Source organism: Notothenia coriiceps, unplaced genomic scaffold (assembly GCF_000735185.1).
Source record: "Notothenia coriiceps isolate Sejong01 unplaced genomic scaffold, NC01 NC01_scaffold00020008, whole genome shotgun sequence".
Lineage (NCBI taxonomy): Eukaryota > Metazoa > Chordata > Actinopteri > Perciformes > Nototheniidae > Notothenia > Notothenia coriiceps.
In genome coordinates this window covers 1-14,777 of record NW_011352709.1, presented here as the reverse complement: position 1 = coordinate 14,777, position 14,777 = coordinate 1, and the positions used below count along the sequence as shown (strand labels likewise).

The 14,777-nt window shown below is 38.2% G+C and overlaps 3 protein-coding genes and 1 non-coding gene across 5 annotated transcripts; 2 read left to right on the top strand and 2 right to left on the bottom strand.

Moving 5' to 3' along the window:
- The first annotated feature begins 2,047 nt into the window (after positions 1 to 2,047).
- Positions 2,048 to 4,289, top strand: medag (mesenteric estrogen dependent adipogenesis). Its single transcript, XM_010779230.1, has 5 exons — positions 2,048 to 2,360; positions 2,765 to 2,901; positions 3,329 to 3,444; positions 3,521 to 3,694; positions 3,821 to 4,289. The coding sequence occupies exons 1-5, from the start codon at positions 2,161 to 2,163 to the stop codon at positions 3,833 to 3,835; spliced, it is 642 nt and encodes a 213-aa protein (XP_010777532.1). The 5' UTR covers positions 2,048 to 2,160; the 3' UTR covers positions 3,836 to 4,289.
- Positions 2,915 to 8,562, bottom strand: alox5ap (arachidonate 5-lipoxygenase-activating protein). 2 transcript variants are annotated; one of them, XM_010779232.1, is made up of 6 exons: positions 8,335 to 8,555; positions 8,161 to 8,242; positions 6,094 to 6,164; positions 4,597 to 4,678; positions 4,353 to 4,521; positions 2,915 to 3,431 (listed from the first exon to the last, which is right to left on the bottom strand). In XM_010779232.1, exons 1-5 carry the CDS (start codon positions 8,402 to 8,404, stop codon positions 4,359 to 4,361), a joined length of 468 nt encoding a protein of 155 aa, XP_010777534.1. In that variant the 5' UTR covers positions 8,405 to 8,555; the 3' UTR covers positions 2,915 to 3,431; positions 4,353 to 4,358. The 2 variants fall into 2 exon arrangements, with proteins under 2 accessions (XP_010777534.1, XP_010777533.1); XM_010779231.1 differs by lacking the exon at positions 2,915 to 3,431 and having other exon boundaries at positions 4,213 to 4,521; positions 8,335 to 8,562.
- A 1,439-nt stretch (positions 8,563 to 10,001) lies between these two features.
- Positions 10,002 to 10,073, top strand: trnae-uuc (transfer RNA glutamic acid (anticodon UUC)). The gene has a single exon. It is a non-coding gene; the product is annotated as a tRNA-Glu (tRNA).
- Positions 10,074 to 10,953: 880 nt separating this feature from the next.
- Positions 10,954 to 13,644, bottom strand: LOC104952420 (SUMO-specific isopeptidase USPL1; the record flags this gene model as incomplete). The annotated part of the gene is made up of 2 exons (XM_010779235.1): positions 10,954 to 12,925; positions 13,405 to 13,644. Coding segments are annotated over 2 exons (1,982 nt in total), but the record flags the coding sequence as incomplete, so codon positions are not given.
- Positions 13,645 to 14,777: the final 1,133 nt, after the last annotated feature.

Sequence of the window (14,777 nt, the reverse complement as noted above, 5' to 3'; positions counted from 1 at the left end):
AGAAGCATCAATATCACGTTGCTTTTTGGATTCTCTGTTGTAATTTCTTCATTTAAAAAAAAAAACTATACTCCTGGGAGACGGATCCCTCCTCTGTTGCTCTTCCATGGGTTTTATTACATTTGTACAGATTCATTCTGGGGTTTCTTTGGTAGTTTTTCTTTTAGCGCTGCAACTCTAAGGACAGGGGGTATTGTATGCTTTACACACTGTAAAGCCCCCTGAATCAAATGTGTAATTTGTGATAGTGGGCTATATAAATAGAATGTGATTGAGTCATTGTAATACCAAAGAAATTCCAAGTCTTACATTTTTCCAACAGTGCTTGAGAGAATGTAGTCCACTTATTTATGTTCAACTTCAGGTAATACTGATATAAAAATAGTTTTGCTAACAGACTTATTTTCTACACTAGAGATTTTCAAAAGCTAGACTGATTTAATTTACTAACAAAATATGATGGCTGAAAAAGATATACTAACCAAACAGTATATATTCCTCCTCAATGCTGCAGATCAGCCACTGACTCTTAAATCTGAGAGCAGCTTTTTCACTTTTGGACTCAGTATGCCCTCCACAGGGAGGTCAGAGGTTAGCTACACAATCAACAGACAATAAACAACTAGAGATAAACTAGAATGCATGAGTTTTTACACAAGCTGATTGTGAGAAAGGATTTTGAAGCCTTGTTCCCAGTATAGCAAGCATTGTAATTTATATTATAAATAGATGTCCAGAAAGAAGGCTGAAAGCAGGATTTCTGTTGTTGTCCATGCAGACTGTTAGAGACATACAGAACAAATGAGTCAACAATATCCCGACCACTGAGTCTAAACATGGACTTCTTGCCCACACAAATTAAATAGTCTGTCTCCGTGAAACCAAAGCTGTGGGTGTTCACATCTTTGTGTGAATAAAGCGAACTCTACGGAAAGAAATCCAAATGGGATTTATGTTTCCTACAAACTTGAAGAATGAGGAAATAAGGTCAGAGCTTTACTGGCTTTATGGATCTGTTTTGGACTCTTATCGGGTGAGTGTTTACGGGAGACAGCTAAAGTAAATACTCGAAGACTTACTCATGAGCACTGACCAAACATTGCTTATGAATAAAAACGGCAACAAGAAGAGAGTCTGATACGACACAAATACCCACACACAAAGACACACACATACACACATGCAGAATATTAATGTCATCGTACCACAAAGGCTGGCAGGTCACTCAATATGTTTTTCATTACTGTACTTTTCCTTTTCTGTTCAAAATCTCGCTTTGTTCTCGACAGGAATGCCAATTGCTCACCTCAAGTGGCTTCTCGTAAAGCTCGGAAATCCATCTTCATTATTGTGGATATAATTGAACAATAGTGTTATTTAAAAAAATAAAAATGGTTTGATTTAGTTATTTATTCATTTATCTCTTAATTGTTAATTCATAATTCGTAATTCACTTTATTTTCTCTCTTAATTAGGGCCTATATTGTAGGTTTATAATGTAAGCTATGTAGGAAATGGCCAAACAGTTTTATGAAAGTAAATAGAGCTCTGGAAACAAATTAAGAGACCACTGCACGATTATCAGTTTCTCTGGTTTTACTATTTATTTTACTTGTGTTTGAGTAAAATGAAAACAAATGTATTTGTATTCTATAAACTACTGACAAAAAATGTCTGTGTTTGAATTCAACAGAAACTGGAATCGATTGGCTGCCATACATGTAGAGATTTAAGAAAAAATTGGAGTGGTCTGTTAATCTTTTCAGAACTATGCTCCTTCAAAATAACGTGTTAAGGGAAGAACAATATTAAATCATCAAATAGTACTTATTGGACATTACCCATATGTCAATAGTGCTATTCAGACATTAGACAATGTCTAATAAAAAAAAAAACCATCCGGATAATATTGAATCTGTAGAACCTGTTTTTACTTAACCACTTCTCAGTCTGCATTAAACCATTTCTGTCAATCATCTTAAAGGCGTGTGTTTTCGCTTATTGGCGTTCAACCTGAGCCGATTTAATTTGGGACCGGAAGTCTGGTCGTCTCACCATCATGTCTAACTTCACAGCGTTTATAAGCTAGCTACAGACTTCAGGCAGGCATTTGAAACAGCCGCAGCCACAGGAAGACGTACCAGAGAAAAGCGTGACACCATGAATGCGAGCAAGACGTCCCACAGCAGGATGAGAGTGACAGAAGTGGAAGAGTTTCTGAAAAATCCTCCGGACGGTTTCTCCGTGGAGGAGCTCCCCTCCGGTCCCCGAGTCCACAGCGACCCGGAGAAGAGCCTGGTGCTCATCGACGACTTCAACTCCTGCAGACGGGAAATAGTTTTCCTGAACTCGGTGGGAAGGTGAGGGAAACGCTTCATGGGATGCTTTAAAAATACACATATTGCATATTTTGACTGTTTCTATACACCGATTGAATGTGTATGTATAGATATGTATGTGTGTATGTATGTAAGGTCACATGTATGTGTATTGAATGTATATATGTATGTTGATATGTATGCATATGTACATGTGTAGACATTTGCTATCTCAAACAACCCCTGTGTACTTTTTCATTTTTATTTTACTTTGATTAATTTTGTTTGCTATTTCATTTGTCACTTTCGGGTCTCTAAAAATATATGATTTGAAAAACTGTACTTGTACTATAATGTGACCCCAAATAAATAAAAAAAAATAAAAAAATAAAAATAAAAATACACATTATTATACACAAAAACATAATTGAATTGTTTCAAAACAGGAAGGTTAAAATGCAAAACCTATGGGAGTACACCAGCATGAGGAAGAGTCTGCTGTCCAAGAGGATTTATCTGATGATGTCTGCATGCGAAGAAAACTTTTCAGTGAACGACAAAAAGGCAGCCAATGAAGAAAGAGGTAACTTTAACTGTACACAAGGCTACTTACTACCATTATACAAAATGACCCCATCATGACGAGGACATACGTTTTTGTGTAATTACACTGAAATAACTAAAAAAGATAAATGGTACTTAAAGCCACCACTGGCATTTTTTTATTCGCACAACATTATACTTTTGAGCACAGTGTGTACTTTACAGCTAAGTGTGTCATGCTGTCTATATGTGTCATGCTGCCTATATGTGTCATGCTGCCTATATGTGACATGGCATGTTGGCTGAAATCCAACTTTGGATGTTTGCAATGGGTGGAGACGGAGTAGAGTAATGACAATGGCTGTACAGTGCTTCTGCACAATGACAACATGTATTTCTGAGCTCTCTTCTCACTGGTTTCCCTCTGTTTTCCCCATAAATTATCCTACACCTTGTATCGGTGGCAGTGCTCAAGCAGTTTGTGGTGTCCATCGATGGAAACGATCCTTTCATCAAGTGGCAGATGGAGAAAGGCCTGGACTGGAGCATCTCCTCTGTCGCAGGAGAAAGCTACAGGGTGGATGTAAGCAGGACTTTGTGTCACTTTTAATGTAGTTCACACCTTTGTGGTTTTTAAATATGTCTTTTGTTTATATCAGATTGACTTGACTGAAATAATGGAGAACTGGGCAGTAAAAAACAGCAGCGTTATAACCGACAAATTAACAAAAGTCCAACCTGTGTGGAGAGACGCCTCCTTCACCCTCAAATACTACTCTGATGCCCTCTTTGACTTTGCACACTGGTTTGGGTTCAGCAAAAGGACATTTTGTGTAAGTATGTCTTATTCTTCTTAGCAATATAGTAGTGATAGTATAATATAGATAGTTACTTTGCTGGATTTGTCCGATTGCACTTGTCTAATTTGTGTTCTCTGCTCACATCTTTTACCATTACAGTTGAGATTGACATGAGCAAGCAGTGGATGGAGAGAAAGAGAAATCAATTTAGTTTTTGCACTCAGTTTTAATGGCGTCTGGGTCTGCTTCCTTAAGGAAGTTTACTGATCAGCAGAAGAATGTAACCTGCCAGGTAAAGGAGCGGCCTACCTCTTCAAACAGAACTGCACTATAATGGCTGTTGGGTATTTCTTCTGTTAAATTGGTGGAAACCACTAACAAGGGATGGCAAAGAATTACTGAATGCCATGAAGATTATCAAGGAATTAATTCTGTATTTTTTTCCAGTGTTTTTCGATAGTAACCAGGTGTTTACCTCACTTGATTAGAGTTGAAGGGGTCAAATCTATATTGCAGAATGAATTGTTTAAGACTTTTGTACAGAAGAATCATACTTTGTTAATGACATTTTATTTATTTACCAAACTGACACACAATAAATGCTCTTTTTATAAAAACAGAAATTAAATCAGACTTTTGTTTTTGTTCAATTAAAAGACATATAAGTTGTTTGTGCCATTATGTGACACACCTTGCCCTAAGGGAGTAGGAGAAGAGCAGACGCAGCGCTGGTGATGGTTTCCACGTATTCCTTATAGTCGCTGCTGCAGAAGCGCACCAGCAGGTAGTTGAAGATTCCCACAATGCACATCAGGAACAGGAAGAACAGGACGCGTTTTCCAAACAGGTAGCCTGGGGTGCTACGAATAATGTTTAAATATATGTTAGACTATGCCTCTTAACAAACAAAACACAGATCGCTCATTATAATTTACCTTTGACTGGTTTGTCCCATGTATCCGACAAAGTACTTCTGCCTGACTACAAGATAGATGACCCCGGCAAAGGAAGCAGGAGCTTCAGAGATGTGACAGAAAAAGAAATATATATATTACTTCCTGGTTGGGTTGTACAAACTGAGATCATCATGGTATGGTCTCAGAAAATATCACAGCATTACATTTTTGTAATTATCATTATTAGTTACAATGAAACTCTAAAGAATGAGAACATAGTTGTACTTGTAATAAACAGAATTATTAACTGGGAAACCAATATCATATTACTATATAAGGCTATATTAGACAAACATGGCAGTTTACATGTTAGCAGCACTATAGCATGTTAAGAAATACTTTTAAGTAGTTTATTTGAGTTTTAACTATTATTATTATTATTATAACAATTAACATAAACTGTTGGTGCTGCTCGTGTCTTTCTAACTCACACACACTCACTTTTGTCCGTTCATTTAACAGAAAATATTTTTTACATGTAAACGTTATATGATGACCGGCAATTTTGAATAGCCTGGTATATTACTACAATCCCCATTTTCATAACTCACAATATTGAACGTATATGGAAACTCCTGGCCACTTTCATTTGGGTGTCATGTTTTGGTCTGTGGCTCTTTTTCCCGGTTCAGTGATACAGTCAGTAATGATACTTCAGAGAATACCGTGATTCAACAGTGTGAACCAAAAATAATGTATTCATACATTTGTTTATGTATTACTTGAATAAGTGAAGCCCAGGTAGTGTGGGCAGAGGGAGAAAAAATGCATATGAGGACTGACTGTTGGCATTTATGTGAGAAATTCCCACAGGCAGTCTAGAAACTTCAAGAGGCTCTCTGTTTATTGTTCTATAAGGTGTTTTATGAGCTATTGTAATGGGTTGAGACATGGGTACAGTAAGCTGAGGAAATGTTGCTTTCCTTTACAAGTAGTTGTCACTCAAGTGTAAAGGGCTTCTTATAAATGGCAGTGGGTAAGAATTCCAGAAAAAAGGTTAGAATACTTTTGATTTACATTTTATTGTAAATGAGAGCCTAGGTGGAACAACATGAGTTCATATTTCTCGGTTGTATCGGCCTGTTCTGACTATCCTGGGTTAATTGTGTAGTTGGTTGAGAAAAGTTGTCTCAATATTTTAAAGTTGCAGACGAATATACAGCAAGTTTGATATGAATTTATATTGTAATTTAATTTTGCCAAAGCACCCTGTCCTCTGCATGTGTTGGCTGAGCCTGATTGGGCTGTACTTCATTGCTGCGTAAGTTTTGAATTAAATGTATGTGTGGTCAAGTGTCCACAACATTTTGGACAAATAGGGTTAATGGTATTATATTATAAGTGCTCCTCAAATGAATGAGTCATCTATAAAGAACAAAATCCTTTCTTGAATGTTTTCCCTCAGCTGAACTGACTCTGTGGGAGTGTTACAGTAACTGGTTAATGATTGCTTTACAGTAACTGATTAATGATTACCTTGGCTGAGACACAGACCGGCACACCACATCACTGCCAGGAACGTTGGGTAAGAATCCATGCAGTTACGACTGAGAGATGAGAAAGCAAGAGGTGCAATTAGTACAATCAAGGAAGTTAACGGCAAAGAGCGTTCATGGAGCAATCTGATAACGTTTGATATTTAAGAAAATGTTTTTAAACTGTAGAGCAGAAAAGACTGTAAAAAAAAACAATGGAAAACCAATGTGGCTGTCTGAGTGTTGGAGGAGAAGAGTTGAAATGGAAAAATGTCGTCCACTCTGAGGTAGTACGTACTGGCTGCTGCAATACACTGCAATAATCAGTTCAGTGTGTTTCACAGAGCCATGTCCCTCAAACCTTTTCAATCTCACGCATGTCTGGAGAATTAGCCAGTGGTGTAGTGTATTGAATTACAATTACTCAAGTTTTGTACTTAACTACGATTTTGCGTAATTTTTCTTGAGTATTTTTATTTTATGCTACGGTTTTACTCCACTACAATATGGAAGTCAACATTTTCCTCTTAATCCACTACATTAATTTTACATAAATATATACTTGTTACTTTACAAATTCAGATTATTAGCAAACACAAAATATAAGAAACAAACTATGCTATATAGTTATAAGTAAAGTATCCAGCAGAAGTATAAGAGTAGCTCCACTTTTACCAGCTGTGATAAACACATTATTTTTAATAAAAAAGAATAATCCAGTAATTGAATATGTTATTCTGAAATTGGAATTACATACACAATAAGTAGCCTACTATCCCTTTTGGTACTTAAGTATAGTTTGATGTGAATACTTATGTACTTTTACTCAAGTAAGATTATGATTGCTGACCTTTTACTTGTAAGAAAGTATTTTTACACATTTTTGTAGTGTTTCTACTTTTATTTAAGAAATATATATTTCTCCTCCACTAAACTGGCAAAAAATGTCCTATCTCAAAACGGGTTTTTTGTTTACCTTTCGGTCAGGACCCCACAAGAGGCCTCAACATAAATCTGAGAGGTCACAGGCTGATTTGTTTCCTGAAAGGTAATTATATATATTTTCTCAGATTTATTTCTACACCTACCTCGAAAAACCTTTAATAAGAGACGGGTCATTTTGAAACTTTCAGCAAACGTTTGCATCACCCAAACGTTTGAAATCCAAGTCAGGATGTGGCTGAAATGTTTCTTTAAAAAAAAACAGGAAGTGCATTGCAGCCCATGGAGCTTCCCAATACTGAGACGTTGTGTCACTTATATTAGATTTGAATTTCAAGCTATAGCCTAACTACTTTTAATGATTAAATGCAGCATAATGCATTTTTGTCCTCAGTGCCACAATTTATGAATTTGTTGATATTTGTCTCTGTTTAACCAATTAATTGTGGCCCATAAAAAAATCAGAAGCAAATGTGCAATAACTACAAGTTCCCGAAGCCTGGGGTGACGTTTTTTCACTTTTCTTAACAACAGTCCAAAACACAATCACGTTCAAATGACAATGATAGGAAACAGAGAACAATTGAAAATTCTGATATTTTTGATGAAGCCATTAAAATAATAGTTGTCAAAGTGTAAAATATTTGAGTAGTTTTGTGTGTGAGGTATCTAAGATGGTGGGTGGATACACTCTTGAATTGACAAATGTTGATGTGCCAAGTGGTTTTGCAAGAAGAGTGAAAGTCACAGTTTTGAGAAACAGGCTTGATTTTATATTGCACGATCATACCTGGATTGCAATTTTAAACAAAGCAAAACAACCTAAGCTATAAATCATTTTTAAACGCAACTTAAACACATGAGGATGATGATGAGTCACCTCACTGAGAGGCTTGTGGAATTAAATGTTTTCTTAACGGTTATTGTTGCTTTCCCAGCAAGCATTCAAATGAGCTCTGTAGTTTTTTTCCAGTATCTGGGAGTGTTCAGGCAAATGCAGACTGCCTCTCCAAAACAGGTCAATGGAAAACCAAATGGAATTTTTATTTTAGAAGGAAACTAAAATAACAAAAAATCATATGTTTCATTAGATTAGCAGAGGAACTGAGTGTAAAATTGTACTTACTTGGCACAAGAAACTCGTTCAAAAGCAGCTGCGTTTGGATTTACACTCCTGCACTCCTTCTCTACCTTCAAAGCAAAGAATGCTAAAACACAAAGATCATTAACGTCATCACACAAGGTCATCTTACTCACATCTTTAACTACTGATTTAGAGTTGCTTCTTGCTTTTCCTCACCATTCTGAAGTACGCTGATGAGGGTGACGATGACCAGCATGTAGATGTTTTCCACCACGATGCTGTACATGATGATTGTGTGAGCTGTAAGAGAAGATGAATGGAGATGCTGAGCTTCTTTTTCCCGTCCAGAAGTGTGTCTCACCAGTCAGCCTGAAGAAAGTAAACTTGATCTGTATCTCTATGACTTACTGCACCATCCCACCTCAATCCTACATAGAAAACTCGTTTGTGGTTTCCTCTTTATGCAAATTATGTTCTGGCTTAATACAGAGGACACAGGCCTGCTACTTCCTCTGTGTTTGTGTCAGAGATTGCACAGCCATGAACACATTTGCATTACATTAGGGTAATTAAATGTTCTTTGTGAGGGCCTTTTTGGAGTCTTTCTGGCAAATGAGCAAGACCAATACACGGGAATCCTTTAATATTATATTTTATGAAAGGATATGTCCCCCAGACAAGTTCAAATGTTGATAGCCTTTTTCTCAAAGCAACAGGGTGACTTATGTGAGAGAAACTCCAGGTGTTCCTATTCAAATGTTCATTCATGTTAATAATTACACCTTCGCTTCTCCTTTTATGAATTCAAAACATCCACTGCACTGGAAGAGGAAGTACTGATACGTTTTAAAAGGATAAATACATCAATATAGAGAAATTACATAACAGGTAAAGGTTGTTCTTTCATTGGGCTGTTGTCAGACTACGCTTCGAAAAAGGAGCCCCCTCATCCCTACAGTTAACTTGGCTTGGTTAAACTTATTTCCTGGATGGCTGTGAGGTGCTAATTATGTTATTTGAACCTACCTCCAGCTTTGAAAACCTCTAGTATAAAGAACTCATATTTAAAAAATGTACCATATGTTTTGTATTTGTGTTCTTGAATTTTTATCTCATTCAAATAAATGAAGATAAGAGGAAGAGAGCAATGTTCACCCCTGGAACATGCTCGAGAAGCAGAGAAGTGTAATAAAATAATACAGCCATTTACAACCTGTCTGTCCGGTGAATATTGCGTGTGGACGGAAGCTTTTTTGCGATTGCGATTGCGTTAATCCTATGCGTTTTGCCGTATGCGTCCTCGAGGGGCCGGGGCCTAAATCATAGACTCACTGTATATACTATGTCCGGCCTACCAATAGACAAACAGCTCCTGCAAGTGCATCAAAATGGTAATGCAGCTGCCATTTCCCCCATTTGGTTAGTGACTGTATTTAAAAACAGAAACATGTTCAAAATGCAATATTTGTTGAAGTCGTTTATGAAAGCTCTTTAATTCAATTAATTTATTATTTACATACAAACTTACTATATGTACTTAATTACCAGCATACATACTTGAACCTACTAAATGAATAAACTTATGTTTCTTAACATCCCAACAAATACAAATGAAGAGATTTTCTAATGTGAAGATAGTTCAAACATATAATCAAGCAGTGTTGTTACATTGTTTAGGTTGAAGTTACTATCAAACAAAAACTAGCTAAGCGTGGTAGTGCATTTAATTTAAATTATAAACAGTAGATAGTCGAAATTATACCAGCTGAAGTTATGGTCTGCTAGTTTGTACCTTTACAGTTTATATAATTTATATACGTATACACGACGCGTTGTCTATGACTGTGTTGAAAATGCCTAACGGTCGTCAAGGTTAACGTGAGTCCCATATGGTCTAGCGGTTAGGATTCCTGGTTTTCACCCAGGCGGCCCGGGTTCGACTCCCGGTATGGGAACGACTCTTTTGAGTTCTAGGTTGAAATCCATCCAGACTAGACACTAATGATCCTACCTAGAGACTGCTTAAATATGTAAATCGTAATAACGATTTACATATTTTATCGTTCGCAATTTTCCACAAGGTCTGCTAAGTGACTCATTGATATATGAAGGAGGGAAGATTACTGTTTAGCATTGCTTTGGTAAAACAAATCAATTACTTTTTTCATGCATGCTTCTACGTAACATTAAGCTGTCTTTAGCTCGTTTTATGCTGTAACAACGTACATTTCCCCTCTGTGGGGCTAACAAAGGTATTCCAATTGTTTCATATTACCTGGTAGTTATACAGTATGTGACTATGTTCCTATTTGTTGAAAGACAAACCCTAACCCTTTGGACTAAATGCACATAATATAATTAAAGTTCATATTGAATCACGTTAAACCAAGCAGCTGAAAATTACACCTAAACTTTACAGATTCAACTGAACATTGCCATTTTCTAAAGATAGTTATTGATGTGCTGTAAATTACAGACATATTTTCCTGCAAACAATGAAAAAGATGAATCGGTCGTGTTACCTTGCTGCATTATCACAACATTTTGTTTTGTTTTCTTTCAGAGGTGTAAACCATTTGTAATCTTAATAATCAAAGCAATGTTGATGTCTGACTGAAGGCACAGGGTTTTATTTTGTAAATATGTGTTCGTAAATGAACTGTTAATCTTTCAGTTACAATAAACTAACTGTTTTGCCCTCAGTTATAGTCTCATGTCAAAGGCAAGTCAGTATTTAACTAGCAAGTCAGTGTTTACATTGACTTAAACCTAAACTATAAATATTTTTATTCTAAGAGGAAGCTGAAACCACACAACACATTTTGTACAACACAGTAAAGTCATTCAAGAATTTATTAAATGACATTTAAAAAAAAAAATCATAACGAGACTTTAAGTAATTTTCTAATTAACAAAACAGAAAACTCAAACAAGCTCTGCTGTAAACATAACAACTTCATACAACTCATTTCTATACAATATTTACACTACAAAGTGCCAAACTTGCAGACAGTATTTTAAGGTGTACAACATATACATGTACAAGCATATAAACTTCATAGAAGTCAAATGAACAGGTCACTGAGGGCGTCCGTCTCCATCTCACTCGGCAATTGAGTCACGGCCTGCGAGAGAAACTCCTCCAGGAAGTTGTCTGTGTTGTTCATCTGAGGCAGCGCTCCAGCAGCGTTGACCCCACAGTGTATCTGCTCCACCTGCCCCTCCTGGCCACTGGCGAGCAGCTCCAGGAAGCCCGTGCTGTCCGGGGAGAGGTTGCTGGCGGTCGTTGCCGGCGAGAGCAGGTCCGAGAGGAAGTCGTCGCAGATGGAGCTGTCGTACGTGCTGGAGGTGACGGTGTTTGGGGAGCCCAGGATGGTGCTGTCCGGTCGGAGGCTGGCCCCGCCTTGATGCCCCAACATCTCATTCAGCTTGGCGAGCTTCTTCTTCTTTGCATTTAGCTTCTTTATCAGCTTGTACCTGAGGGCTTCTGTCTCGCTGAGGCCTGGAGGAAGCTTCGAGGACTTCTTTGAGGAAATTTCCGGTAGCCGAGTTGCTCCAGGCATACACAGCGGCGTGTTCAATAGGGATTTCTGGTTGCTGGGTGTAACAGGTGGACTCAGCTTTGATTTTCCTTTGAGAAGCGCATAAGATGGGAGCGGACTTGGGGAGCTCTTCGCACCAAATCCACCGTACATTTCTGCGGCTTTTAGCGGGAGACCATCGCTGTCCTCTGTCCTGAGCTGAGGTTTTGGGAAGGGTACTACAGGAAGCTGCTGTTTCCTCACAGGGTTGGGTGTTGAGTGGATGGGAGGAGTGAGCTTTCTTAGAGGGACAGAGGTGGGTGTTTTGGAGGGGGTAACTTTAGCAATTGACTTTTGAAATTGGTTGACTGGGTGTTGGCTGAGCATGTAGGACCAGTGAGGGTTGATGGCATTGGGATTTTTCTGTGGCGCATCAGTTGCAGACATGGGGGCTGCTCGTTGAGTAGTTTCAACAGGCGGTGTGTTTTGAGAGGCAGCGTCTCTCTCAGGTTTGCTCATGACTTCTTTTGAGGGCTCAGAGGATGTAGTTGGTGAAGTTTGCGGAGCTGCTTTCGGCTCCGCTACCTTTGTAACTGTTTTTCGGCCAACCTTTCTGCCTCTGCCAGCTGCTCTGCCTCTGCCCCGTCCTCTCTTTCCACAAGGCACAAATGTAGGATCACACGACGAGCCGTCCGCAGAATCCGATGAAATGGAGGGTAGCTCAAAATCAGGGCTGGGAGACGCTTCACTTTGTATTACAGCAGAAGAGCTATCGGGTATAGAGTCAAGTGTTTTATCCCTGCTGGGAGCGCTCGAATCCTCGGTTTGTTCGTTCTCGTTCAAAGGAGGCATTTCTGAATGATCGGTTAATTCCACCAGGGTGAGGGTAATGATGTCATCATGGGAAAGTCCCTCGAAGGCGCCCAGCAGCGTTGTGGAACCGATAGACGTGTCACCTCCTGCCGTGATCGTCGTGTCAATGATGTCGCTCCCGTCCTCAGATGCTGAGAGTGCACAGACTATGTCAGTGTCGTTGTGAGACATAAGAAGAGACTGATCGGTGGAGAAGTTCAACACATTGTCCGCTGTAAAGCCATTTTCACTTAGACAGGGGTTCTTCTCATTCTCAGATGGGGGACATTCAGAAAATGTGCTCGATGGAGAACAGGCACGAGACTCTTTATCCGCCTCCCAGAAGACGACGTGCATCTCCTGAGCCGGGACCGGGAGCTTTTGGTGAGTCTTACAATCGGGATGTTTCAAGTCGTCATATTCTAACCAGGATCCTGTAAGACAATGCACAATTAGAACTATAAACGGCATAAAAGTGCCTCACATATTCATAATGGAGGAGCCAGGACAGCAGCATATGTAAAAGAATGTTAAAAAATCAAAAACATAACAGACTAATAATAGAATAGGTAAAATGTGGAATTGTCATCTCTCAAGCCGCAGAATAACTTCTCTATAAAATGGCAATGAAACAAGTCTTCCTCAGTTAACATTGCATGAATTGTCCAGCAGAATGTGCTGTTGGCAATCTACCACCAACACTTAAACAAGCACAAAGTAGATTACAGATAAATAGAGTTCTCATTCACTATACATGTTAATGTAAAAATATTGCAAAGGATAACAGCATCTAACAACTTAAAATTGTACTAAAATACAACTAATGATGTATTAATTGACGCCTTAATCACAAGGGATTATTTTTATCGACTTACATTTCAACAATACAACTATAAAAATAATGGAAACCTACCGTCAGAATCACAAATCCAGGTGACAAAGTGCTTCAGTTGGTGGTTGTACTGTATGACGGTGGTGATGGAGTAGCGTTTCCCCTTGAAGGAGAAGGTGTAGATACTGACATCGTTGTCAGGAAGTCCCTCTACAAAGTGCAGCCCAAACACCGGCGCCACACTTAAAAAAAAACACAAAGCAAAAATCTGGTTAAACGGATAGAAAAGTGAAGAGCACAGTGAATAATATGGTCTCAGTCCTGTAATTATTAGACTGCATGTACTATAATGAGATGGTTGCGCTTCATTGTGAACAGATTTCCTACTAAAATGAATGAAGTCTTTATGTATGCATGTCTGTTTTTAGATGTTCTCGAAATCAAAAAAAGTGAATGCAGCAATACCAGAGGCAAAGCAATCGGCCATATAGGCTACCGACTGGTATCCTTTAATTTCTCACAATTTCAAGTGTTAGCAATAATTAATTGGTAATTTCAATCCCCTTGGGAGTCATTACTGCCACTTTAACACAGAAGTAGGCATTCAATGAACGTTCATCAATACATTTTTTGTGTAGATGTGGAAGCACATCTCGTAGAAATAAATTATTTGTTATCCTGATAACATGCATGTCTCTGCTGGACGTAGAAAAAACAATTGTAATTTTCTAATAACAAAACTGAATTTGTTGGAAACACTGGAGACTAGAGAAAAGCTGCTTTGCCCCTATAACTTTTATTCATGTGCCTTTGTTATCTTTGCTTTTAAATGAGTGTTTTTAAATGCCATTTTATAATATGTTTCTTAATGCTCTTAACCTGTTAAATCCCACGCCTGTTTTTCAGGTTTCAGGCTCCAAAATGACATTCCCAGAACAGATTACTATAACTATAATTCTAAAAAAGGGGTAAATTAATAATCTTTTTTCTCAAAGCAATGATTAACCTGTGAGCTGGATGTAGAAAAGTCAGAATCAATATAGATGTTTTTATTTTAAAGTAAATTCAGATTGAACATAGTAGGCGTATACGACAGCGTGTTCCAGTTCCTGCCAATATCCAGCAACTTGGCACAGCCATTGAAGAGGAGTGGACCAACATTCCACAGGCCACAATCAACAACCTGATCAACTCTATGCGAAGGAGATGTGTTGCACCGCGTGAGGCAAATGGTGGTCACACCAGATACTGACTGGTTTTCGGACCCCCCAGACCCCCCCAATAAAGCAAAAATGCACGTTTCAGAGTGGCCTTTTATTGTGGCCAGCCTAAGGCACACCTGTGCAATAATCATGCTGTCTAATCCGTTATTTTGTGTATATAGAAAAAGTTTTAGATCTTTGAGTTCATCTCATTAAAAATGGGAGCAAAAACAAAAGTGTTGCATTTATATT

Bases quoted from the DNA above. Each gene is read 5' to 3' on its own strand.
- medag (XM_010779230.1), top strand. From the start codon at position 2,161: ATGAATGCGAGCAAGACGTCCCACAGCAGGATGAGAGTGACAGAAGTG. The intron at 2,361-2,764 runs GTGAGGGAAACG...GTTTCAAAACAG, and splicing joins TTCCTGAACTCGGTGGGAAG to GAAGGTTAAAATGCAAAACC. The intron at 3,445-3,520 runs GTAAGCAGGACT...TGTTTATATCAG, and splicing joins GAGAAAGCTACAGGGTGGAT to ATTGACTTGACTGAAATAAT.
- alox5ap (XM_010779231.1), bottom strand. From the start codon at position 8,404: ATGTACAGCATCGTGGTGGAAAACATCTACATGCTGGTCATCGTCACC. The intron at 8,243-8,334 runs GTGAGGAAAAGC...TTTGTGTTTTAG, and splicing joins CATCAGCGTACTTCAGAATG to CATTCTTTGCTTTGAAGGTA. The intron at 6,165-8,160 runs GTAAGTACAATT...CTCATCTCTCAG, and splicing joins GAACGAGTTTCTTGTGCCAA to TCGTAACTGCATGGATTCTT.